Source organism: Diabrotica virgifera, chromosome 6 (assembly GCF_917563875.1).
Source record: "Diabrotica virgifera virgifera chromosome 6, PGI_DIABVI_V3a".
Taxonomy (NCBI): domain Eukaryota; kingdom Metazoa; phylum Arthropoda; class Insecta; order Coleoptera; family Chrysomelidae; genus Diabrotica; species Diabrotica virgifera.
Window position 1 is genome coordinate 82,074,747 of NC_065448.1, and position 26,892 is coordinate 82,101,638.

The 26,892-nt window shown below is 32.4% G+C and overlaps 1 protein-coding gene across 2 annotated transcripts in view; it reads right to left on the reverse strand.

The window, feature by feature from the left end:
• Positions 1-660: 660 nt before the first annotated feature.
• Positions 661-26,892, reverse strand: part of LOC114345184 (uncharacterized) — a 97,945-nt gene continuing 71,713 nt past the window's right edge. Inside the window, exons 3-5 of one of the 2 annotated variants that reach the window (XM_028296005.2) lie at positions 18,240-18,308; positions 7,991-8,080; positions 661-7,933 (exon numbers count right to left, since the gene is read on the reverse strand). In XM_028296005.2, coding sequence (XP_028151806.1) covers positions 5,969-7,933; positions 7,991-8,080; positions 18,240-18,308 — 2,124 coding nt within the window. In that variant the 3' untranslated portion in view covers positions 661-5,968. The remainder of the gene's footprint in view (positions 7,934-7,990; positions 8,081-18,239; positions 18,309-26,892) is intronic. The other variant, XM_028296006.2, reaches the window with a different exon arrangement.

The window sequence follows — 26,892 nt, forward strand, 5'->3', positions numbered from 1 at the left end:
AACTTCATACATTTAATTTATAAATAATTTTGAAAAACTTCTGATACAGGAATAAAAAACCGCTAAACGCCGTAAAAATAAGTGGCGCATACAATATTCCAGCTATAAAAGAGCTGATATGAATATTACGTGGCGCGAAAATGTATTTTCATTTTGATGCAAAACAAAATTCTAGTTTTATTTTAAAAGATTTTTTCCATAATATTTGCTAAATTTGAAGTAAACGCGCCACAAAAGAGTTTCAAAATTAAAACTGTATCAAAGTTACTCTTTTGTGGCGCGTTTACTTCAAATTTAACAAATATTATGGAAAAATATTTTAAAATAAAACTAGAATTTTGTTTTGCATAAAAATGAAAATACATTTTCGCGCCACGTAATATTCATATCAGCTCTTTTGTAGCTGGAATATTATATGCACCACTTATTTTTACGTTGTTAAGCGGTTTTTATTCTTGTTTAATTTACACCGATCCAGACTAGCTCGGTATAACAGTCTGAGTTCTACAGTAACTAATCAGTACTAACACATTAAGTGTCAACATATTTCTTTGTTTTTTCTTTTGTCTTCGGTAGTATTTATTTTAAATAATTTATTATAGGAAATATGCATTTTCTCTGCTGATTTTGTATAAAAAAAAAATCAATAAATTAAAGCCATAATATTTAAAGTTATTTATTATAACAAGAAGTATATATTACAGATCATTTTTTATAGATAAATATAGGTAGAGTTGTTACTTTTATTAATTAAAAATAAAATTTAACTGGTAATGTTTTTAAGGGTCGGTTTCTTTGTTTTTTTTTAGTGTAGCACTTTCGAGTGTAGGCTATACTTGCTAGTGTCAAACAAAAATCATGGCTGTGCCACTATCTTTGAGTTACGATTTTAACAAGTCAAGGTGGAAACGACAAAATGAAAAATTAAATTAGGCTATACTTGCTAGTGTCAAACAAAAATCATGGCTGTGCCACTATCTTTGAGTTACGATTTTAACAAGTCAAGGTGGAAACGACAAAATGAAAAATTAAATTAAAGTTTATAGGTAATTTAGTTCTTAAAATTACTAAAAGTTTTTGTATTTAAATTAAAGAAAAATATATTTTGTTGTAAACAAACATATCTGACAGATAAACGATTGTCAAACTCGGTTGGATATGGTTCTTCTTAGACTCATTTTTCAGTGCGACACAAGTGGCAGAAAAAGAGGTACGTCCGTGATACATATACATTTATAATTCCAACTTACTGCGTTAGAAAGCAATCGAAAAGTTGTGATGCACTGAAAGATGCCTCTGAAAAGGAGTATACTGCGCAAGACGAGTGTAGTTAACCACCCAATCACAAGCAGGTGTAGATTTAACTATACTAATGTTACAATATTTTGCTACACTTTTCAAAGAACGATTTAGTGTACCACACTTTACAAAGAAACGGTTTAGTGTAGCACTTCTACACTTTGTAACAACTAGTGCTATTCCAGTAAACAAAGGAACCGACTTATAATTTCTGGTGCCGTACGCTATGCAGTGTGTAAGCGTTCATACTGATTGGATTATACGTAAGGATCTTTCTTCTGCTCTTCTATTATTGTATTGATATCATGATACAATGAGAACGAATCTGTATTCTTTGTATCATGTACTGATATCAGGTATTTCGCATCAGTTTCTTATGTCTCTGAACCATGAGTGTCATTTGTGATCTGATTTTGCCTTTAAATGATTTTTAAAAGATTACATTTGTCGCCTTTTAAAATAGGGCCTAAATATTAGACTTTCGCTGTTTAAGGATGTTTAGAGACTATCTTTGGGTCTTAGTTTTTAAGACTTCATTTGTAATATGGCGGAATCATGGAACTTTGAGCAATCTTCTGAGACATCACATTTCGAACGCTTCAATACGGTTTAGCGATCTTACTTTAAGTTACCAGGTCTCTCTACCGTACATTATTATTGGCTATACATAGCAATTTAGGATGCGAATAAGGAAACTGAAACGAATTTCGCGCTGACAAATGTAGTTATTGAATGTGGTATAAGTATTTCTAGCTATTGCTACTCGTATTTTCACTTCTTAGTCGCAGTCCCATTTATTCTTTAAGGTAACTAGAAGATATTTAAAATTCTCAACTCATGTCTTATAAGTTGGTTATTTATTTTCAACTGCGCTTGCATATGGTACTTTTTGCTGATTATCATTAATTTCGTTTTTGTGATGTTATCCATTCATTCTAATCCCCTTTTCATTCTACTGTGCAAGTTGAAAGATTTCTTTACATAAATGTTAATAGAATAAGAGCCGGTATATGTAGGTGAAATTTGCTAATAATTTAAGGTATGATAAGAATCTATAACTTAAATAATAGAACCTAAAAGAAAACGTATCACGTAACTTTTTAGTGGTACATGTGTCGACAGTGGCGCATCAAACTTTCCATTTATGGACGGGATAAATAAATTAAAAGGAACCCTTCCTCACTTCCAGAATTTGATTTTTTTTCATTTTTTTAAGTTCTATGTGATTAAAAAACAAGACTTGGCGTAATTTTAAGCCACCAGCCCCTTCCCTCTTCCGCCACCATTAAAAACTTCATTTTTTGTTATAATAGAATAAAAGTATATTTTATTGTCGTTGAAAATTGTACAATTTTATAGACAAAGCTTTCAAAGGGTCAAAAAAAATAACAAATACAATTTACTAAAATTACATTTTATTATTTTTATATTTTTTTAGGTTTTTATTTTTTTTAAGGTGGGATGCAATCAATTTTAAAATTTCAAAAAATTCACACGCTTAGTTGAGGTTTCTATAAAACATGTACCTATATTTTATAGACCCGTGACCCGAGTGTACATAACCTCAAAAAAATGTATTTCCTTTTTTGGAAAAAAAGCGTATAACTTTTTTTGGGATGGCTGCAGGCCTATTTTTTTTTAATCTTGTGTATTTTATCAAACATTATATTTCTATTTTTTTTTCGATTTTTCCGTAAGGTTCGCCCGCTTCAAAAATCCGAAAAACTTTTTTAGGGGGTTTTTGGGGATGTTGCCTATTTTATAGACTTCAAAATAGATTAAATCGATGATTTTTGTGTAGGTTATATGTAAATTGATGTAACTGAGTCCTTTAGAACATTTAAAAATGGGAGAAACACGTCTAACTCCCCAAAACCTCCATAAAAACACGTTTATTTTTGAAGGTGGCGTACCGTACGGAAAAATCTGAAAAAATTAGAAATATAAGGTTTATTCGCGCTGTATACCCCGAACGTACCCAGAGGGAGAACGCATTACAAAAATGCGCATTACAAAATTGGACGTTCAATAAGGTCGAATATTTCCCTCCGAAAACCTAATGCACAGGCTCCTAATGCCCTAAGAAAACCCTCTGTATAAGTTCAGGATACGTTCAGCGCATGCAGCGCGAATAGGCCTATAGTGTTTGATAAAATACATAAGATTAAAAAAATTAGACCTGCAGCAATCCCAAGTTATACGCTTTTTTCCAAAAAAGAAATAAAACTTTTTTTTGAGGTTATGTACCTACACTTAACCTACGGATCTATAAAAAATAGACATGTTTTGTAAAAGCGCCTCAATTAGTGTAAATTTTTTAAAATGTTGAAATTGATGTCACCTCACCTAAAAAAAAATAAAACGAAAAATGAAGTTTTTGATGGTGGGGGAAGGGGGTGGTGGGTTAAAATTACGCTGCCTTATTTTTTAATCACATAGAACTTGAAAAAATGAAAAAAATTGAATTCTGGTAGTGAGGGAGGGTACCTTTTAATTTATTTATCCGGTCCATAAGTGGAAAGTTTGATGCGCTACTGTCGACACATGTGTCACTAAAAAGTGACGGCACAGTGCTCAAACGTTTTCTTTTAGGTTCTACTATTTAAGTTATAGACTTTTATCGTACCTAAAATGATTAGCAAATTTTACCTATACCGGCTCATAGTCTATTAACAGCAGAATGGAGAGGATGCAGCACTATCTCACGCCCTTACTTACAGTAGGAAAAATGAAAGAATACCCATGAACGAACATATAAAACACGCTGTATTTTTCTGTCACCGTGTCATACAAAAAACTGGCCAGCGCAAGTACATGTAATAATTATTATTACATGTACTTGCGCTGTCCAATTTTCTTTGTGACACGGTGACAGGAAAATACAGCGTGTTTTATATGTTCGTTCATGGGTATTCTTTCATTTTTCCGATTGTATTTCTATTTGTTCTACACTTTTACTATTATTTTAACCTTCCATCGCATATTCCACTTCAGATTCTAATATTGGTGGGCCACTTCAATCTGTATTTTCATTCGTAGTATCTAAATTACTATCGCCACAGAAAAGGTCTGGTACATAATATAAATTAATATGTTGTGTATGTGTGGTGTTTGTCAGAGTTTGCCTAGTTCGTTTTGATCTGCTATGCTGTTATTGTCTCTTATTATTTTTGAGAGTTACATTTTTGGAAGGTGTTTGTTATTAGGAGTTTTTTATGGAAGTTGAAAGAGTCATGTTTATGTTTACAAGTAGTAGTTCTGCTTCCTGGCAATGTTTTAAATATACGTTTTGAAAAAAAATATCAATCCTTATTATGAAGTAGATTGGAATATTGAGAGATTAATTCTATACATTCTCTTTCGGTGGCTTTTTATTTTTAAAATGAAGGGGAAAGTATTTAATAACGGTACGATTTTATACTTCAGTCCAGCGCTAACTCTCAACTTTTTTGTAAGTTTTGTATTCAAAAATATAATATGATAAAAAATGCCCCAACTAGATTCGAATTCCATATAAGCCACTTTTTAGCATATATAGGGAAACTGACTTTCTGAAATTTTTAGCCCTCTAGGTGGTCACGTGACACACCTAGAGCATTTTAGACGAAAATATGCGCTTTTTTAATTTTAAAAGTACGTTTCACCGATTTTAAAAAACTGAAAAAATTCAGGGTGAAATACTGTGAAAAAATACACGATAAATATTTTTTTTTCGCGAGAACGAGCGTCTTAGTTTATTTTTTAGACTCATTGGAAATTTAAAAATCTTTCTAAAATTTCAAATTTCCCGCCGAAAATTAAAAAAATTCGGACAGAACTTTTTGAAAGCTACAACTTTTTTATGTAAAGTTTTTTGCTAGTTCTTGATGCAGATGAGATGAGAAATAAAAACCTAAAAAGCCTAATTAGGCTTTAGGTGGGTCACGTGACCACCTATGGAGCTAAAAATTTCAGAAAGTGGGTTTCTTTATAATAATATGTGCTAAAAAGTGGCATATATGGAATTCGAATCGAGTTGGGGGCACTTTTCATCATCTTATCCGGCTAGGCTCTTTAACAGCTTGACCCTTGTCCATGAGTAAGAACCATTTTTGTTATTTTTGCTGTTTGTCCTACAAAAGTAGACAGCTGCTCTAAATCGCTTCCCGTAATGCTAAATAATTTTGTTTAGGTATTTTATAACTTTTAGCTTTACATGCCAAAGCATAAATTGTCAATACTTTATATCCAATAATCGGTTTGTCATTATTCTTGACACTGGCATAAAAAATCTGTTATGTTCACTAATGAAATTGTTCCTGGCATAGAAAATAATAATTTTGATATGTTCCTGAACATCGGCACTAATTAAAACAGGGACGCCACGATCTCGTTTCTCTGTAAAAACAACGCCTTTTCATGAGTACTTTTTCAGAAAATAATACAGCTTCTGAAAATTCCACATAAATTTCTTAAAGCAGGCCGTTCTAATACTCCAGGTCTTTTTCTATAAGTAGAATAACTCTACAAAAAATTGTTTCTAACAATATCTTGCACGAATCTCTGTCGTTTAAATCCAATTTCAACTTTCTGGAAGTTATCTCTGCCTGCTTAGTAATATATCCCTTTAATAACTTGAAGTCTTGCAGAAAAATAGTGATCATGATCGTCGCATGTTTAAATGATTTGTTTACTGCCAAATTGGTATAATAGCTTCTTTTGAAATATCAGATTTCCACTTATATTGTAAAAGTCGTCTCATGGTTTCTAAGTCTTTTTGGACTTCAACTGTGGTAACATTACCATAAATATCCTTCTTCTTTAAACCATTTGTAATTGCGATATCACAACTCTGTTTTAAAGTTATGGTTATATTTATCACAAAAGTAGGAGATTCAAATATTTTTTTAGTTGAATCATATCCAGCAATTATTTTAGTAGCTTTTACCAAATGATCATAAAACCTAGGATTTAAAGCCTCAAGTAGTGTTTGAACAGTTGGTTCAATTTTTCTAACTTCAATTAAAATTTTTGCCAACTCTCTCATTTTTCGAGATGTAACATTTATATGATATTTCTCTCGATGTTTTTTAAGGTATCTGGCTCCAAATGCACAAATCAATGCGTCTTTTTTAGCTACAATCGAGACCTCATCTAACCTCATACTTGGAAATACTTTTTCTTGTAGTTCGTTGTTAACTATAAGTTTACTTTTACTTTTGCTTAATCTTTTTGGACATACTTTTTTATGACGCCATAATTGCCTCCTCAAGTAAAGCCCCAAACAAAATTCACATGGAATATAATGATCTTGACCGCAAGGTATGTTCGTCTTTTTCATGGGTTTAAAATGGACATGCCAATTTAAATAATTTCCTTTTTTTCTAATTAGTCCAATTAATTCTTTTCTCTCTTTACTTTTAGTCGGTTTGGACAACATCTCTTTAACTTCTACTTCAGAAGAGTGTGAATTTTTAAGATGTCTACTAAAATTCAAGACGAGATTTTCACAAAAATAACAATAATTCTTTAATTTTTGTTTTGATGCAGTCGAAGTAGACGAAGTGCTTATCCTAGGTTCCATTTCTACTATTTGATTACGATTAACTGCAGCTGCCGACTGCTGAATGTTTTGTTCCTTAGTTGGAAACACTTTTTCTTGTAGTTTGTTGTTAACTCCAACTGTACTTTTTATTATCGAGGTAGATGTGCTTATACTTGGTTCCATTTCTACTATTTGATTACGATTAACTGCAGCTACTAACTGCTGAATGTTTTGTTCCTTAGTTGGAAACACTTTGTGTAGTTTGTTGTTAACTCCAACCTTACTTTTTATTATCGAGGTAGATGTGCTTACACTTGGTTCCATTTCTACTAATTGATCACGATTAACTACAGCTGCCGACTGCTGAATGTTTTGCTCCATAATTGGAAACACTTTTTCTTGTAGTTTGTTGTTACCTCCAACTTTACTTTTTATTATCGAGGTAGATGTGCTTATACTTGGTTCCATTTCCACTATTTGATTACGATTAACTGCAGTTGCCGACTGCTGAATGTTTTGTTCCTTAGTTGGAAACACTTTTTGTAGTTTGTTGTTAACTCCAACTTTACTTTTTATTATCGAGGTAGATCTGCTCATACTCGGTTCAATTTTTACTATTTGATCACGATTAACTGCAGTTACCGACTGCTGAATGTTTTGTTCCATAGTTGGAAACACTTTTTCTTGTAGTTCGTTGTTAACTTTAACTTTACTTTTTATTGTCTTACTTTTATTTAATCTTTTTGGACATACTTTTTTATGACGCCGTAACTGGCTACTTACGTAAAGCCCCAAACAAAATTCACATGGAATATAATTATCTCGATCGCAAGGTACGTTCGTTTTTTTCATGGGTTTAAAATAGACATGCGAATTTAAATAATTTCCTTTTTTTCTAATTAGCCCAATTAATTCTTTTCTCTCTTTACTTTGAATCGGTTTGGACAACATTTCTTGAACTTCTACTTCAGAAGAGTGTGCAGTTTTAAGATGTCTACTAAAATTAAAGACGAGATTTTCACAAAAATAGCAATAATTCTTTAATCTTTTTCGTTTTGATGCAGTCGGAGTAGATGTGTCTATAGTTGTTTCCATTTTTACTATTTGGACCTAAAAGATCATATTACATTAAAAACTGTTAACATAAAATTACCACTGTTGTGTTACCTGCAACACTCGTTTTTTCCCTTTTTTTGCTTCTTTGGTAATACTTTGATTTTCCTTGTGAGTTATCCTGTGTGACTCAGTATAGGTTTCCTAAAATTTAGAGTGTTAGTGCTATGTCAAAATTATACACTCACGGACAAAAATATTGCATATTTTGAAATTATCATGTAAATTGAAATTTTGGTGCTGGATTCCTTAGCCCTTCCCGTGTCACAGGTTTAAGATTAATTTTCCGAATGCGATGTTTGAAAGTATCATATTAATGCTCGAACGGATTTAAATCTGATATGGATTATACTGTGCCCAATATAACTTTCAAATTGAATCTCATCAAGGTAAGTATTCACTATCTTCGCGACATGAAGACGTGTGTTAACGTGCATTAGCACTAATCTGTCATATCCAATATGGTTGGCAAATGGAAACACATGATCTAAAATGTTTTTAATGTACATGTCAGCAAAAACAATAATAGGCTACACGCACCTAACACCAGTTATGATAGAGAGAATTACTATATGCGGACGACGTCGTTCTCATGGCAGACAAGACGAGAAAGATGCAACGACTAATTGGTGATGTATGGACTGAGGAAATAGAGAAAATGAAATTTGAAATAAACATCAACAAATGCAAGACGATGAAAATAAGTCAGCAGGAGCAGGAGATTCGAGCAGGATACCTGGGCACGATAATATCGAATGACGGAAAGCTAGACCTAGAAATTGCAAATAGGGCAAAGAAAGCTACGAAAATATATTATGTGATTAATACTAGGATACTGGGAAAAAGGGAAATCAGCCAGGAAACAAAAATACATGTATATAATACAATCACAGTACTAACTCTTCTATATGCAAGCGAGACATGGGTCACAAATAAAAGACATGAAAGTGCCATAAATGCAGTAGAAATGAAGCAGCTGAGAAACATAGCTGGCAAGACGAAGATGGACAGGGAACGGAACTAACACATCAGAAACGTGCTAAGTTAGCAACCAATAGAGAAAAAAATTGAAAAAAGAAAACTGAATTGGTTTGGATATATAACTAGGATGAACGAGAACAGACTAGTAAAGAAGGTGACCGACGCCAAAAGACAGGGGAAAAGAAGAAGGGGCAGACCTAGAAACGGGTGGATGGAACAAATCGAGTCAATCGGGACAAAGAGAGCGAAAACAGTGCAACAGATAAAGGAAATGGCAGGATACCGGAAGGTGTGGAAGAAATGGGTAAAAAATGGATAGGAGATACCAAAGTGCGATGCTCTTATAGGGCATAAGGACAACGAGAAGAAGAAGAAGAATGTACATGTCAGCTGTCATTCACCCAATCATCTCCACAAGTTCGGTATGTCCTTTCCAAGAAATACCATTCCACTGCACTATGCCGCCACCACCAAAATTAATGCTCTGTATGAGGTAACAACTGGCATAACGTTCGCTAACTCTTCTGCAGACGAAGTTTTGTCAATCAAGCTTCCATATGGTGAACGGTGTGCCAATTGTAACCTCGTGCAGAGCGTTCATTTTGTTAGTGGCGGTATAGTGCTTTGGAGAGGTATTTCTTGGAAAAGGACATACCGAACTTGTGGAGATGACTGGGTGAATGACAACTGACATGTACCAAGTACATGTATTGCCATTTGCCAGTCATATTGGATATGACAGATTCGTGCTAATGCAGGATAACGCACTATTAGAATAGTGAGTACTTACCTTGATGATCAGAGTCAGGCAAATATGGAATAGTACATATTATGCATTTGCATATTTTTGTAATTTCTTTTGAATTTTGCATATACTGGTATATTTAAAAATAAAGTGCATATAATAGGTTTTATTTTATTTACAAAGCGAATTTATTTGTTTAATCATGGTTTAAATACATTCGTACCTGATATTTCTGTGTGGATCAAGGCATCCAGAATTAGTCATTGATATGGGAAAATTATTATGCTCAGCATGCACTAAGTAAGTACAAAGTAAACCTAAATATTTTAAATTGCATAAAAATAATCAGAAAACCAAAAAATATACATTTTTAATTTAAAATGCTTTAAATAACCCCCGATCTAAAAATGATTTAGTTTATTGTAGAAATTTTTTGCAGATTCCATGCGAAAAAAAATTCCAAATAGTCCAGCATTGCAAAACTGCTTTACACACAGGTAAAGAAAAGAAAGAAGAATCGAGAGAGAAAAAGCAAGATTCGATATCTAGGTGCTTAAAATCAACTAATCGGAAATCAAGTGAACAAGAGACATTTAACCATGATTTGTTCGAAGCATTGTTAAACTAAAATATATCTTCGTCCAAATTATCAAACGAAAATTTGCGAATGTCTCTTGGAAAATACTGCAAATGGAATATTCCAAGTGAAAGAAGCTTAAGAAGAAACGAGGTCGACTCTGTAGGTATATTCTGCGGTACTGAGTAAAATAAAAGGTGTCGCGAAAAAAGGTCGCCAACAATTGGTCGAGCGAAAAAATGTCGCGCACATTTGAGCGCGTATCAAAAGGTCGCCGGCGAAAAAACAGCGCCGACGAAATAAGGTCGCGTGCAATTGATCGCGCGAAAAAAGATCGCGTCATGTTTTACATTATTAAAACCATTCAATTGGTTTTCAAAAAGGTTCTAAAGAAATTCTATTTGCATACTTTAACTTTATGCATTATGAGCCGATTAGTCTTGGAATTCCATCTAATTACTTTTTAATGTATTTTGGATGTATAAGAAGATGGGAAAAATAACGTATATCTAAATACTTTTTAATGTATTTTGGATGTGTAGGAAGATGGGAAATATAGGAGAATGGGAAATTATTTCATATGGTATTTTCAGGTTATTCAAGTGAATATACTTGAAAATTGAACAATTTTTAACATGAAGAAAGTATTTTTTTTGTTCTACGTGAATAATTTTAATATATGGATCTAAATTCAGAAAGGTACTTTCCTTCACACTTTTTACAGGCTTAGGACTGTCAGCAAAAAACTGGCGTGTTTAAAAGTGTTTGCTCTTCCTAATCGGATATCGTTAAAAATGTACAGTAATAATAGTTCTATTTACAGTATATATTACATACAAACGAATACCAGGTACCAGTTTACCTATTTTTGGTATTTTCAGAGACCGGTAATTAGCATAATTGGTTCTTAGTAGAAAGTCGTTATGCAGATTAGTGAAGAATAAGTAGTTTAGATAAGGGCACCTTATTGTGTAGGTATTTATTAGGAATTCCATGAAGTCATTACGATAAGACATTATTGGAAATGCTAAAATAAATATTGTACAAAAGTTCTTTGTCTAATTGTGCGTTATTCACTAATGTGGTAATTATTATTCCATATTCGTGAAACGTACTTTTATTACTTTTTAATGTATTTTGGATGTATAAGAAGATGGGAAAAATATCGTATATCTCATTATTCATTAGCTTGTCGATTTGTCAAGATGGTCTTAACTTACGTAAAGAGTCAGAAAGGTGCCAATATGTTGGTGTATAATGGATATATCCATAGAAAGGAAAAAACGATTGATCAAAAGACAATTTGGAAGTGCGCTCAGTACAATAAGCATAAATGTACCGGGAGAGTTCACACAGTGGGAGATGAAGTAGTGAAAAGTACAAGTCACAACCACGTTGCCGATGCGTCAATATTAGAAGCAAAAAAGGCTTGTAACAGAATGAAAGAACTGGCTCATCAAGTTGAACTAACAACACAAGGAATCATAGCTACCGTTTCACAAGAAGTGTCTGTGGGTGCAACTGGGCAGCTACCTTCTATTTCATCCCTAAAGCGAACTATTCAGAACACACGCCAAAGAGTGAAAGCTATTCCGGCAAATCCAAGAAGCTTAACAGAGCTTATTATTCCGGAAGAATACACCAGAAACAATAACGGCGAACCGTTTCTTTTATTTGACAGTGGTCCAAACGAACAGAGAATTTTAATATTTTCCACTGAAAGAAATTTAACTTTGATGGCGAGCTGTGAACACTGGTATGCCGATGGAACATTCACATGTACTCCTCTATTGTTTGGTCAGCTGTATACAATACATGGCGTACAGTATAGCAACGTTATTCCAACTGTTTTTGCTCTACTTCCTAATAAAACTCAGGCAACATACACTCGACTCTTCCATGAATTAAAAACGTTACGACCAGGTTTACGTCCTACAACAATAATGGTGGATTATGAAAAAGCAGCAATTAATGCTTTACAACAAGAGTTTCCTGAAGTCAGAATCCGTGGATGTTTCTTTCATTTCACACAATGTTTGTGGAGAAACATGCAAGGTACAGGACTGCAACAAGTTTATACAGAAGACGCGAATTTTGCTCTACATCTGCGACAATTGGCAGCCCTAGCCTTCGTACCTGAAGTAGATGTTGTTGCAACATTCGGAGAGCTACTGGACAGCGAGTTTTACACTCAAAATGAAAATTTACTAACACCTTTAATAAACTACTTTGAGGATGTATGGATAGGCAGATTGGATCGACGACAACAAAGAAGACCGCCAATGTTTCCAAGGAATCTTTGGAATTGCTTCGAATTTATAGAGGAAGATCTACCGCGTACTAATAATGCTGTCGAAGGTTGGCACAACAGCTTCTCCTCGATATTAAATGCAGCACACCCAAATCTATGGAAGTTTATTACGGGGCTAAAGAAAGAAGAGAGTTTAAATCGATTAAAAGTGGAGCAATACATAGCTGGAAACCAACAACCTCAAAAAAAAATTTATAAAGATACAGCGCGGCGAATAAAAACGATTTGTTTGCAATACGGGAACCGGCCAAATCTAGAATATTTAAGAGGAATTGCCCAAAATTTTCAACTGCAAGTATAAAAAACTAAAAAACAATTAAAAAAAAAAAAATTTAAAAAAAATAAAAATTAAAAAAACACAAAAAAATAAAAATAAAAAAAAAAAAATAAATAAAAATTAGAAAAAAATAAAAAAATTAAAATTAAAAAAACTTTTAAACACGCCAGTTACTAACTGCCAGTCCTAAGCCTGGATAAAGTGTGAAGGAAAGTTAAAGTATGCAAATCTGTTATTAATATAAATGTATTCTTTAACTATGATATCTTCAATAAGTACTCACCAGTGACAATGTATTAATGAAATTGTGCCTGTTATATAATTTTTAACCACAATATCATTATTTTATTTGGGAAATTTTATTTTAATAAAGATGGTAGCCCTTAACCTACCCTATCTATATGTAGTATATACCCTGTAAAATATATTAAGCTTATATTAAAACTTACTCTTAAATAACCAAGGGTAAATTTTGCGACACTGCCAAGTCGTGAAATAATACCTCTAGGTACTTTCCCTACAACATTTACAGTTAAAATTACCTTAATTCGACCATTAAATTGGTCGAACATTTTACATGATCAATTTCAAATAGGATTATTTACTTCCAATTATTTTCCTATTATTTAAAGTGGAAAATAAAACTAAAGTCATTTAGAAGTCAATATTGGGTTGACGAAATATTTTTTACCAATAGGTTAAAATGACTAATAAGAAAATATTTAACTGTTTGGGTCATTATTTAACAGCGATCCTTTAGTTCTATTGCATCATCTAAATCTGACCTAAGCCTGGATTAAGTGTGAAGGAAAGTTAAAGTATGCAAATGAAAACATATTTTCTGACGCGATCTTTTTTCGCGCGATCAATTGAACGCGACCTTATTTCGTCGGCGCTGTTTTTTCGCCGGCGACCTTTTGATACGCGCTCAAATGTGCGCGACATTTTTTCGCTCGACCAATTGTTGGCGACCTTTTTTCGTAGATCCAAAATAAAAATTAGATATAGAAGACAATTATTTTTATGTATGTGTGGATGAAACAAATGATTCTTCTGGACGTTACATCGCACATTTATTAATCGGATCTCTTCAAAATGAGCAAGCTTGTAAATCGCATTTAATTGGTTCCAAGCAGTTGAATAAAACCAACGCACTAGGTAACAGCTTTAAGGATTTTGCAAGATAGTTTAGCAATATGTTTCCTTTCTTTAGCTGTTCCCAACGAAAAAATTTTCTTTTTCTTTCAGATGCTGCACCTTACCTGGTTAAAGTAGGAAAACAATTTGAAACTGTTTTATCCAAGTTTAGTACATACAACTTGCCTATCACATGGATTAAATAGGATCGCAGAAGAAATTAGATAAATAATTTTATTTCAAATATAAACAACATATTTCTTAAGGCACCTACAAGATAACAGTTGTATAAAGAACATTTGCCGAATCGTCCTCTTCCACCAAAACCTATTTTTACTAGATAAGAACTTGATTAGAGGCTGCAATGTTTTACGTAGAAATTTCTTATGAATTGAAGCCAGTAGATTCTTTCGAACCACTTAAACTTTTCAAAGAATTGGTGAAAAATAAAATAGTACCAGAGCAACTTTCATACTTAAAATATTATGTACATACATGCATATTTGACACAAATAATATATGCATATACATGCATCTTCTTCTTCACGTGCCATATTAGAATTATCCGACGTTGGCGATCACCATTGCGAAAGCTTCTCGATCTTCTGCAATATGGAATAATTGTCCTGCATTTGATATCTGAGTCCATTCACGAATGTTTTTTAACCAAGAAACTTGTTTTCTTCCTAGACCTCTACGGCCCTCTATTTTGCCTTTAAGGATCAGTTGTAATATTTTATATCGACTTCCCCTCACTATATGTCCCAGATAAGACAGTTTTCGATGTTTAACAGTCTTTAGCAGTTCTCTATCTTTGTTGACCTTCCTTAGTACTTCTTCATTAGTTTTTCTTGCTGTCCAGGGTATCTTCAGCATCCGTCTATGAATCCACATTTTGAAATGCTTCAGTTCTGTTCATAATCGATACTTTTAGCGTCCACACTTCTGAACTATACAAAAGTACGGACCAAACATAGCACTTAACCATTCTTTGTCTTAGTTCTAAACTGAGATGATTATTGCAAAGAAATGACTTCATTTTCGTAAAAGTGGTTTTAGTCATTGCTATTCTACGTTTTATTTCTATGTCTGGATCTAGTTGGTCCGTTATCACAGTTCCCAGATATGTCATTTTGTGAACTTTCTCAACTTGGACTCCGTTTAATTGAAGCTTTGCATCGGGATGTAGGTCACGACTAAACACTAAAAATTTGGTTTTGTTTGAGTTTATTTTAATGCCCATTTCCTCTCCTACCTCGTGAATACGATCAAGCAGAATTTGGAGACCTTCAATATTATCTGACAGAATTACTGTATCGTCTGCATATCTTATCACATTAAGTAGTTCTCCGTTGATTTTTATTCCATATGGCTGTCTCTCAAGTGCCTTTTTAAATAACTGGTCCGAGTAAACATTAAACAATGTTGGTGACAAAATGCAACCTTGTCTGACGCCTCGTTGTATGGAGATTTCATCGGTGTAGTTATCTCCATTTTTGACCGTAGCAGTTTGATTCCAGTACAAATTTTTAATGACACGAATATCTTTGTCATCTATTCCGATATTTTTCAGTATTTGCATTAATTTTACATGCTGTACTTTATCGAATGCCTTTTCGAAGTCCACGAAACATGCAAATACATCTTTTCTTTGATCACGGCATTTTTGTAATAGGATGTTAAGCCCAAAAATTGCCTCCCTGGTACCCATAGCATTTCTAAAACCAAATTGGGTATCTTCGAGATCTTCTTCGCATTTGCGTCTAATTCTGTTGTGAAGTATTCTTAGGAAAATCTTAAAAGTGTGGCTCATTAGGCTAATTAATCGATATTCTGAGCATTTTCTCGCATTGTGTTTTTTAGGTATTGCGACAAAGATGGATTTGAGCCAATCTGTGGGAATCACTCCGGTGTTATACAGGGTGTCCCGAAAAGATTGGTCATAAATTATACCACAGATTCTGGGGTCAAAAATAGGTTGATTGAACCTTACTTACCTATATACAATAGTGCACACAAAAAAAGTTACAGCCCTTTGAAGTTACAAAATGAAAATCGATTTTTTTTCATATATCGAAAACTCTCAGAGATTTTTTATTGAAAATTGACATGTGGCATTTTTACGACAGCAATATCTTAAAAAAAAAATTAAGTAAAATTTGTGCACCCCATACAAATTTTATGGGGGTTTTGTTCCTTTAAACCCCCCCAAACTTTTGTGTACGTTCCAATTAAATTATTATTGTGGCACTATTAGTTAAACACATTATTTTTAAAACTTTTTTGCCTCTTAGTACTTTTTCGATAAGCCAGTGTTTATCGAGATATTTTGAATATTTGTCGAATTCACCACATATTTGTATATGGTTAAGTACGGTTATAGAGACCTGTTAATAATCTGAAAATTTATTTATAATTTACATTTTTAGGTATATTTTGAAAAAGAAGCTACATCTCGATAAAAGGTGACTTATGAACAAAAGACTAAGAGACAAAAGTTTTAAAAACACTGTGTTTAACTAATGGTACCACAATAATAGTTTAATTGGAACGTACACAAACATTAGGGGGGTTTAAAGGAACAAAACCCCCATAAAATTTTTACGTAAATATATTGAAAAAGAAGCCGCATCTCAATAAAAACTGGCTTATCGAAAAAATACTAAGAGGCAAAAAAGTTTTAGAAACGTTGTGTTTAACTAATGGTACCACAATACTGAATTAATTGGAACGTACACAAAAGTTTGGGGGGGTTTAAGGGAACAAAATCCCCATAAATTTTTTATGGGGTGGACAAATTTCACTATAATTTTGTTTTAAGATGTTCCTGACATAAGAATTATACATGTCCATTTTCAATAAAAAATCTCTAATAGTTTTCGATATATTGAAAAAAATCGATTTTCATTTTGTAACTTCAAAGGGCTGTAACTTTTTTGTGAGCACATTTGTACTAAGGTAAGTTAGGTTCAATCGAACTATTTTTGACCCCAGAATGTGTGGTATAATTTATGACCATTCTTTTCGGGACACCCTGTATATTGAATTAAAAAGTCTTACTACTACTTTTGTTATCATCCTCTATTAGTTTCAGCAACTCAGTTGGTGTATCATCTGGACCACAAGCTTTTCTAATTTTAGCACTATTTATAGCGTGTTCTACTTCGCATTTCATAATTTCTGGGCCGTCAGTACAGTTTTGGTAGAATTCGGCAATATTATTCCTATCATCTTCAAACAACTCTGATATATACAGTTGCCATTCTTTTCTTATTTCGTGCTCATTTACAATAATTTTGTTATTATTGTCAACGAGCACAGAGGGAACTCGTTTTTTAAATATGTTACTTATTTCTTTTAGTTTTTTGTGCACATTAAACAAGTCGTGTCTAGATATCACATCCTCCATTTCGTCGCACCTTTCTCTCATCCATTTTTCTTTGGCTAATTTGATCTCCTTTTTTATTCTTCTCTGCAGGTGTCTATATTCTGTTTCATTAGATTTGATCAGTCGTCGTAGTTCCATCAATTTCAAGATGTCGTCTGTCATCCATTTATTTTTCTTGATTAAGTTTTTTCTATAATCATTGTTTGTGGAGATTTCGTTAACTTGATTTTTAAATTCACTCCATATTTCTTCTGGATCTTATAGTTGTTCTCCGATGTTTTTTATTCTATTGTTAAATTCTTTTTTAATGTTATGTTTTATGTTTATATCGTCAAAGTTAAGTACATTGGTTTTTGGTTTTTGTCGCTGAATTCGTTTTAACCTTAGTTTAATATCTGCTACAAGTGGTTGATGATCAGATCCAATATCTGCCCCAGGAAATGTAGTGACTTTTTTGACGGCATTTCGGAAACGCTCATTTACAAGTATATAGTCTATTTGATTTCTTGAAGACTCAGGGTTACTGTCATCATCAAATGGGGCTTTCCAAGTGAATAGTCGTCGTTTGGGTACATGCATATTTGACATAAATAAATGCATATTTGATACAAATACTATGCACATATACGCGCATATATCTTCCTTTTCAGCCTGCATATTTGCCTGACTTTGTTGATGATATTCAATTTAAAAATTATATTGGCCATCATATAGCTTAGATCAGATTTAAATCCGATCGAGCATTTATATGACACTTTAAAACATCGCAATCGGAAAAGAAATCTTATTCCTATAACATTTGGGGCTAAGGATTGCAGCACAAAAAAATTCACTTCAAATGATAATTTGAAAATATGCAATATTTTTGTCCTTGAGTATATATTTACCTCTGAATTATCGCTATCTTCATCACTTGGTGAATACGCAGGATCATTGTCAGAATCGCAGAATGAGTCCTAAAATAATATTGTGTTAGGGTACATGTACATAGGCGTGACCAGACATCTCGTAAGGCGACAGTTCGTAACGGACAATTCGTAACAGCGACAGTTCGTAACGGCGACAATTCGTAACGGCGACAGTTCGTAACTATACAAATTCGTAACGGACAATTCGTAACGACCAAATTGAATTATTCTGTTTATTTTTGTTAACGTCGACACTAACTGTCATTACAGTTATAATTGAAATTATGTTTATAGGCTATTGATTATGTACTACAGAAAGGAACTACAACGTTAACGGGGTTTTATTATTTCATATGGTCAATGAATCTCTATATATGAAAAAACCGCGGAGTGCTACCATTTAAAGGGGTGCGTTTTTGAGAAATGGGTGAATTAGTCCCTGGGCGCAGGTTACATTAGGGTGAGTTCTATGCACTTTTGGTACAAACACGTCTACATAAAAAATGTTCCTGGTTAAATTTTCTATCTAAATATAACCTTTTAAAGTCAAAGATGCTTTTTTTTTACAAAAATACATTCAAAAGAAAAAGCACAAAGAAGCCCAAAAGAAAGAAATTTTGTTTTTTGTCCCATAACTTTTGTCCACGGGGATATCGGTATAGACATTGCTTTACAGAAAAACAACTTACATATTTTCTCTTTAAAATTATGTTTAGTAGAGGTCATTAGGATTTACAGTTTTCGAAATATGATTTTTCAAAGTTCGCCACTCACAGCAATTTTGGGCAATTTTCCTTGTTATTTCGCAAATATTGTTCTGTAACTTTTTTCTGCGTAACTTTAGGCATATGCAATCGTACATGTAAGAGGTATAGAAATCAATTACCTTTAAAATGTTCTAGTGTATAATGTTGTACTACTTGACTTCTTTTAAAGAGGTTATCATTTTCAAGATTTTATACTTTTAACGAGTTTTTATATTTTTTACGATTATTTTTTAAATTTCCCATTATAACTTTTTTTTCTACATTTAGGTATATATTATATAATAAAAAAGAAAGCTTATTCTGTTTACTTTAAAATGGTGTATTACAAAAATTCTAGGATTATTTTTGAATAAGATATGCTTTTTCAAAATGTAATAAGTACTTGCAACGATTTTTGATTTTAGGATTATTTTTTAAATTTCTCATTATAACTTTTTTATGTAATTGTGTGTTATGATTGAATCTTATTATTTATAGGTAATAATTTTGATCCACTTGACTCGGCCGAGCAAACTTCAAAATATGGATTAATTCCAATAATTACTCTCAAAGCTCCTGCTCCTTGCTTGAAAAAATAGCATGTAAATGTACCAAAGGATGTACAAAAAACTGCGGTTGTGGATAGGAATTAGTTGTTCAATATTCTGCAAAGGGTGCATGTGCATGGGTACTAATTGTGGGAACTCTAAGATAACTGAGGTGTCAGAGGAAGATATTGAAGCTAATGCTAACGAAGGATGGACTTTGATTTTGAAAATTTTTTAAATGTCAACGCTTAAATCATTTTAACTAAAGTGATGTTTTCTAAGGCTAATGTTTATGTAATTTTTGTAAAAGAAATAATTTTAAATAATACAGGTAAAAAAATATCAAAGAATCACTCGGTTTCCATTATTTAAATATAGATGATACACCATTTTAAAGAACAGAAAGTAAGCCCTCTTTATTGAGCAATATATAGTATATTCATGTACAAGAAAAATAAAAGTTATAATGAGAAATTTAAAAAATAATCGTAAAAAATGGAAAAAATAATATTTTTTTTATATTAGGTATTATATAATATATAATATAATATTATAATATATATACTATATATAATATCGATGGTTAAGAGCGCAGATATAGTATGTCCAAATATCTTAATTGTTGAGGAGAACGTTTTGAAGTTTTCGCGTTACTTTTTGTTTGATACTGCTGATATACCGATATATCATAATGTTTGGGTAATAAGTTCGGGTATCATTATTAGCTTAATGTAGATATTTTTTAAAATATTATGTATTATTGGGTTAAAAAATATTTTTTTTGAACATGTGTATGGACATACAACATAAGGTATGTTACTGCATGTCCGGACAAACAGTATTTACAGCCATGATAAGTTTGATCGCGTGAGCACTAACATTGTATGTCCCGAAACATACTATGTTTGTGCACTTCCAAACGGACATAAAATATCTGTGCAAGTCGGTTTTTAATACAAATGGGAAATACTATATTTTGGCAAGGCCGTTTAACCCATTTACAATCATTCTGGACTTACAATAATTATGCAGAACATTCATATGACCCTACTGAATATTTTTATAATGTTATCTTAAAATCAGCAAACAGTGGACATACTATATCTGTGCTCTTAACCATCGATATATAATATTATTTTATTTTATATTATATTATAAAAAATCGTTAAAAGTTTAAAACCTTGAAAAACCATAATCTCTTTAAAAAAAGTCGTACAACGTTATACTGTAGACCTTTTTAAAGGTAATTGATTTTTATTCCTATTACGTGTACCATTGCATATACCTAAAGATACGTAGAAAAAAGTTACAGAACAATATTTGCGAAATAACAAGGAAAATTGCCCAAAATTGCTGTGAGTGGAGAACTTTGAAAAATCATATTTCGAAAACTGTAATTCCTAATTACCTCTACTAAACAATATTTTAATGAATAAATATGCAGGGCTTTTTTCTTTAAAGAAATGTCTATACCTATATCAAAACAAAAATACCTAATACCAAAAAAAACCTATACAAAAAACAAAATTTCTTTCTTTTGGGTTTCTTTGTGCTTTTTCTTTTGAATATATTTAAAAAAAAAGTATCATTGACTTTAAAAAATGATATTTAGATAGGAAATTTAACCAGGAACAATTTTTATGTAGATATGTTTGTACCAGAAGTGCATAGAACTCACCCTAATGTAACCTGTGCCCAGGGACTAATTCACCCATTTCTCAAAAACGCACCCCTTTAAATGGTAGCACTCCGCGGTTTTTTCATATATGGATGTCCATTGAGCATATGAAATAATAAAACCCTGTTAACGTTGTAGTTCCTTTTAGATATCTTATTTTGAATATAATCAATAGCCTATTATCAATTTAACGAAATAGTAGATACCTGGATAAACATGTTTAACACATTTTATATTTCGTGTTTCAGAATATATATTAAGGTTGATCTGAACCCCCCCCCCCAAAATAAACTACACATTCAAAAAATTTGAAAAAAATTGATTTGGTATATGCGATCACTAGAAGTATTTTAACAAATTTTGAGCAAACTTCATGTTTTCGTTTTCGAAAAAACTCAAAAAAACTCCTTTTTTCCAAGTATAAAGCGGGAAAACCAAACATACAATTTTGTTAATTTTCTTACAGCATAAAGATATAATCCTAGGAAATACTTATGAATTTTTTTAAATTTTTTGAATATACAGTTTTGCCACAGTAGGAAAAAATAATATGTTTCGGCTTATAATAAAGCTACCGGTAAGAAATTGGATAACATTTTAATAACAACATATATAAATCTGTAACAATGAAAAATATTTCCAATAAAATGTTGAATATTTTTTCCTAAACATATGAAAAATCTCGTTAAACAAGAATTATATCTTGAATTGCCGCTATCAAATTGTGCCACCATGACATGGCTCCCTCTAGAACACCGGTAATATTTATCTCCGATAGATAGCGGTAACTTCTGCGTAGAATTGCCTCAAACAGAACTGTAATCTAGCAGCGTTGCCATATCAATTATTTGTACAACATTTTGGCAGATTACAACAAAATTATACCTTTTGTTTTGAAAATACGATGTAATACAATCTACAAATAATATATTTATAAAAAAAACCTAAGAGTAAAAAGGAATTTTCCCGGTTTTTATATTACATATACAACTGATACATTACTATATATATACTATATTACTGATATTACAACTAAACAAAATAAGATGTTCAGTTTCCTCGAATACTAATATATTTAATTGTTTCCACGAAAACTGGTTTCTTTCAGATTTCTTCCGCGAAAAGTAGTACCATTGTAGTACGATTCGAATTATTTCCACAACATCTAGTACTAGTAGACATGTTTCAAAACCTCGTAAACCTCATACGCATACCCGAAAAAATAAATGGACCCTAAAAACATTCACCATTTAACTTCATAGGAAATTAGGCGATAGGAGAGGATTTGCACGTGCTATAGAGTAGGTATATCTTACATGTTCTCGAGTATTTCCAATAAACATGACATAATATTATGTTTCTGGTGATGTTTCTCTCTAATCCAGCGGTTCTCAATCTTTTTGAGTCAGGTACCACCAAATACTTTTTATTATTTTTGGTACCACCTAACTAAAATACCTATCTAGCTAGGTGATCTAATTAACTATAATAGTGCCAATGGTGGTGCTGATATTTTGGCTCTTTTGAGTTTTGTGTACCACCTCAAATAATGGAATGTACCACCAGTGGTACATGTACCACAGATTAAGAACCGCTGGTCTAATCTTTTAAACATTCCAGTTGTTACTCGTCGCCGTCGCATTTATTTTATCTCAGACTGAGAGATGTAATTAAATACGACTTCCGTCTGGCCTGCCGATAAAAATTGCTGGTGTAAAAATGTAAACCTTTTAAGAACTAAAAGTATCTAGACTAGAGGGCAAATAAATAAATAGCAAATCAATGTATGATAGACAAATAATAGAATTTTGATTTTAAATTCAACAAAATATGGTGTGCATAACCACTTTCATAAGATACCGCATAATAATATTCAAGAGGTCGCCCATACAAACAGTGGTTCTAATTTATTAAACAGTCTTGTATAAATCCATTTTTTAGGTTGTGATAAGGTCCTCAAACTACTGAAAACAATGTTTTAAAATCAAATAAGCCCAAACTACTGAAGTATCAGAAACTGATAGAACAAGGTTTTAATTTAAATTTAGGAACTTGCTGAATTAAAAAATAATTGTGTGTCGAGGCTTAAAAATCGTCATTTTTCGTTTTTTTTTTTCTGTTTTAAATTGTTTATAAGTTGAAAACGATCCATTTTAGAGAAAAATTACAACAAACATTTTTTGTTCAGAATGATGAAAAACCGAAAAAAAATTTGTCCGGGCAGATGAAATATGACTTACACCGTTTGACTTCTGAAGCACAAGAATACCACAAAAATGGAGATCAAGCATCCTAATACCTCTCTTCAAAAAAGGAGACAAATCAGACCCGGAGAATTACAGAGGGATTAACTTATTAAATACAACATTAAAATTAACAACAAAAGTGATACAAACAAATTGAATGAAATTATAACATTATCAGAAGAACAACAAGATTTTAGGTTGGGAAGGTCATGCACTGACGCTATATTTATAATGAGGCAAGTTCAAGAGAAATCGTTGGAATACAACAAACCGGCATATTTATGTATCGTGGACCTTAAGAAAGCATTTGACAGGGTCACATTAAAGGACGTTATCCACTTGTTATCTGGGAATAATTAAAACGATAGAAAACATCTACCAGAACAACACAATAAAAGTAAAAGTGGAAGATGAACTAACTGACCCAATTGATGCCGGCAATGGGATAAGACAGGGGATTCCTTGAGTCCTTTATTGTTCAACCTGATCATGGACGAAAAAATAAAAAAAGTAAGAACTAAAAAAGGATACCAAATGGGAGAAAAACAACTTAAAATAATCTGCTATGCGGACGATGCAATACTAATCTCTCAAAGTGAAGATGAGTTACAACGTATGCTGCACCAATTCAATATAATCGCCAGAAAATTTAACATGTTAATTTCCTCAAGAAAGACAAAATGCATGGTTATAACAGCAGATCCAATAAGATGTCAATTGGAGATTTAAGGTCAGATAATAGAACAAGTCATAGAGTTTAAATACCTAGGCATCACTTTATCTAACTACGGAAGGCTCGAAACAGAAGTGGAAGATCAAGTGAATATAGCAAACTGAGCCGCAGGTTGCCTGAATGACATAATATGGAGAAATAAAAATATCGGAAAAGACATGAAAGGCAGAATTTACAAAACAGTCATGAGATCAATAATTACATACGCGTCAGAAACACGACCCGACACAGAGAGGACAAAAAATTGCTCGAAACAGCGGAAATGAAAACCCTTCGAAAAATCGATAGTAAGACTCTATGGGACAGAGCTAGAAGTACAGATATGGTACGGAGATGCACGGTGGATAACATTAATAACTGGGTAAGAAACAGAAGAATAGAATGTAATGAACACATACGCCGAATGACAACAAATAGGGTAGTCAGGAGAGCGAGAGACGGTTCCCCAATAGGAAGACGATCAGTGGGAAGACCACGAAAACGATGGAACGACAACTTACTAGAGGCACATTGAAAAAACCGACAGAGTCATGTCTATACAAAAAGAAGAAGTAGAAAAAGAAGACTTCTGAAGCATTATGCATATTATACAGATAGGTATACAATTCTTTAACCACCTACCTATTCCTATACACTTGATCTCGATGATATAAAGAGTGCTATACTGATTTATAATGAAAATCCTGTTTTTTTCTTCTATTCTTTTTCTATCGTACATTGATTTGTTATAATAAATTTTTAAATACACAATTTTTGTCGTGAAAGAGGTCGTAAAATTTTATTATTATCTTTCAGTGTGAGATAATATTTATGAATGTGATTTGATCTGATTTGATTTCTTTGCGGATTTCTATTCAAAAATGTCCCCTTTAAACAAATCAGAGGAGTGCCGGCGAAATTTTTGGGCAGAAATTGTTTAAACAATGTTTTTAAACAAATTCATAAGATCACCATTTTTTGTCCAGAAAAATATTTTTTTATGTTTTTTTTGGGCCATTCTAAACAAGAAGATATCTTGTCATTTTTCTCAAAAGTATATAGTTTTCGAGTTAGAGGTGAATTAAAATCTGAAAATTCGTAAATACACGTTTTCGAGGCTAAAACTCATATTTAAATTATTATATTCAAAGTTGGCAATTCCTTAAATTGAAATTTAAACGTTCATTTTTGAAATTCTGAGCAGTAATCGGGTATAACTTCAATTTAAACCGTTGTTTTTTAGTTGTTAATAAAGCGCGTCCATCCGATTTTATTGCCAATGCGGCAGACTCTATTTCAACAATCTAACATTTTTTGCCCTGGAAAACATTCTTTAGGTTTCTTTGGCTCTTTCTAAACAAAAAAGATCTCTTCTCATTTTTCTGAGTTTTCGAGTTTCTAAATCGAAGGATTTAAAATCTGAAAATTGCGAAGATACACATATTCGAGGGTTGGAAATTCCTATGTAAATTGTTATTTTTGAGGTTGCCGAAGTACCTAACTTGAAGTTTAGACGTTCAATTTTAAGAGTTGGATGAGTAATTGGGGCTTATTTCAATGTAAATCGTTGTTTTTTAATTATCAATTATGCCCACTCGACTCTTAGGCCGCAACCTGCCACAACTCGCACTATGGCTAGCACTCCACTTGCGATTTGTAGTCGCGGCGACAAAAAAATCGCTGTCGCAGAAAATCTAGAGGGTGCCTCCACTGCGATTTAAAAGTCGCTGAATTGCATCAGTTTTGCAATGGTGACATCGAAACCACTTGTGTGATTGATCTTCGTGCGAGATGTGTGCAGTTGTATCTTGTTACGAAAATTGCAGAATTGCTGAATTTATCTTAACTCATCCAACTGAAGTGGTGGACATAATATTTATATTAACAATATTATAAATATATTAACAGTGTTAATATACAGGGTGTTTCATTAATAATTGTCCATATAGTAACTGGAGAAACCTTATCACAAAATACGAAGATTTAACCTAAAACACTTAAATAAAATGTGGCTCCTTACTGAGTTACAGGGTGTTTTATCTAAAAATTTAAAAACTATTTTTGCTCAGCATTTTAAAACTATTCAACGTATCCTTTTCATACTTGGCAGAAAGTGCGATTACTAGACACTCTACTAAATTATGAGAAACAAACGTTTCTACCTACTTCCAGAGGCGTACGACAGGGGATGGTTAATGGTTGACCCTTCTCAAATTCTACGCCACTGGAGGAATTACTATTTTAGTGCCATTTTTAGATTCTACAATACTTTCTACGTAAATAATATACTCTTCATTGGTAACGATAAAGTCATTAGTTTTCGAGATATTTGAAGTTAAATATGAAACGGCACAGTTATTTTGATTAATTTATGATATGATTCATATGATTAAAATATAAAAATTATTTGTACCCAGTACTTTAAAACTATTTCGCGTATCCTTCTCATACTTGGCAGAAAGTGTAGGTACTGTACACCCTACTAAATTAAGATAAATAAACGTTTCTAGATACTACCAGAGGCGTACGACATGGGGTAGTGGCTGGTTGACCCTTCCCAAATTCTACGCCACTGACGAAATTGTTATTTTAGTGTAATTTTTTGATTTTGCAATAATTTTTATGTAAATAATATAATCTTCATTCGTAACGACAAAATGATTAGTTTTCGAGATATTTGAAATTAAAAATAAAGTGTTTTA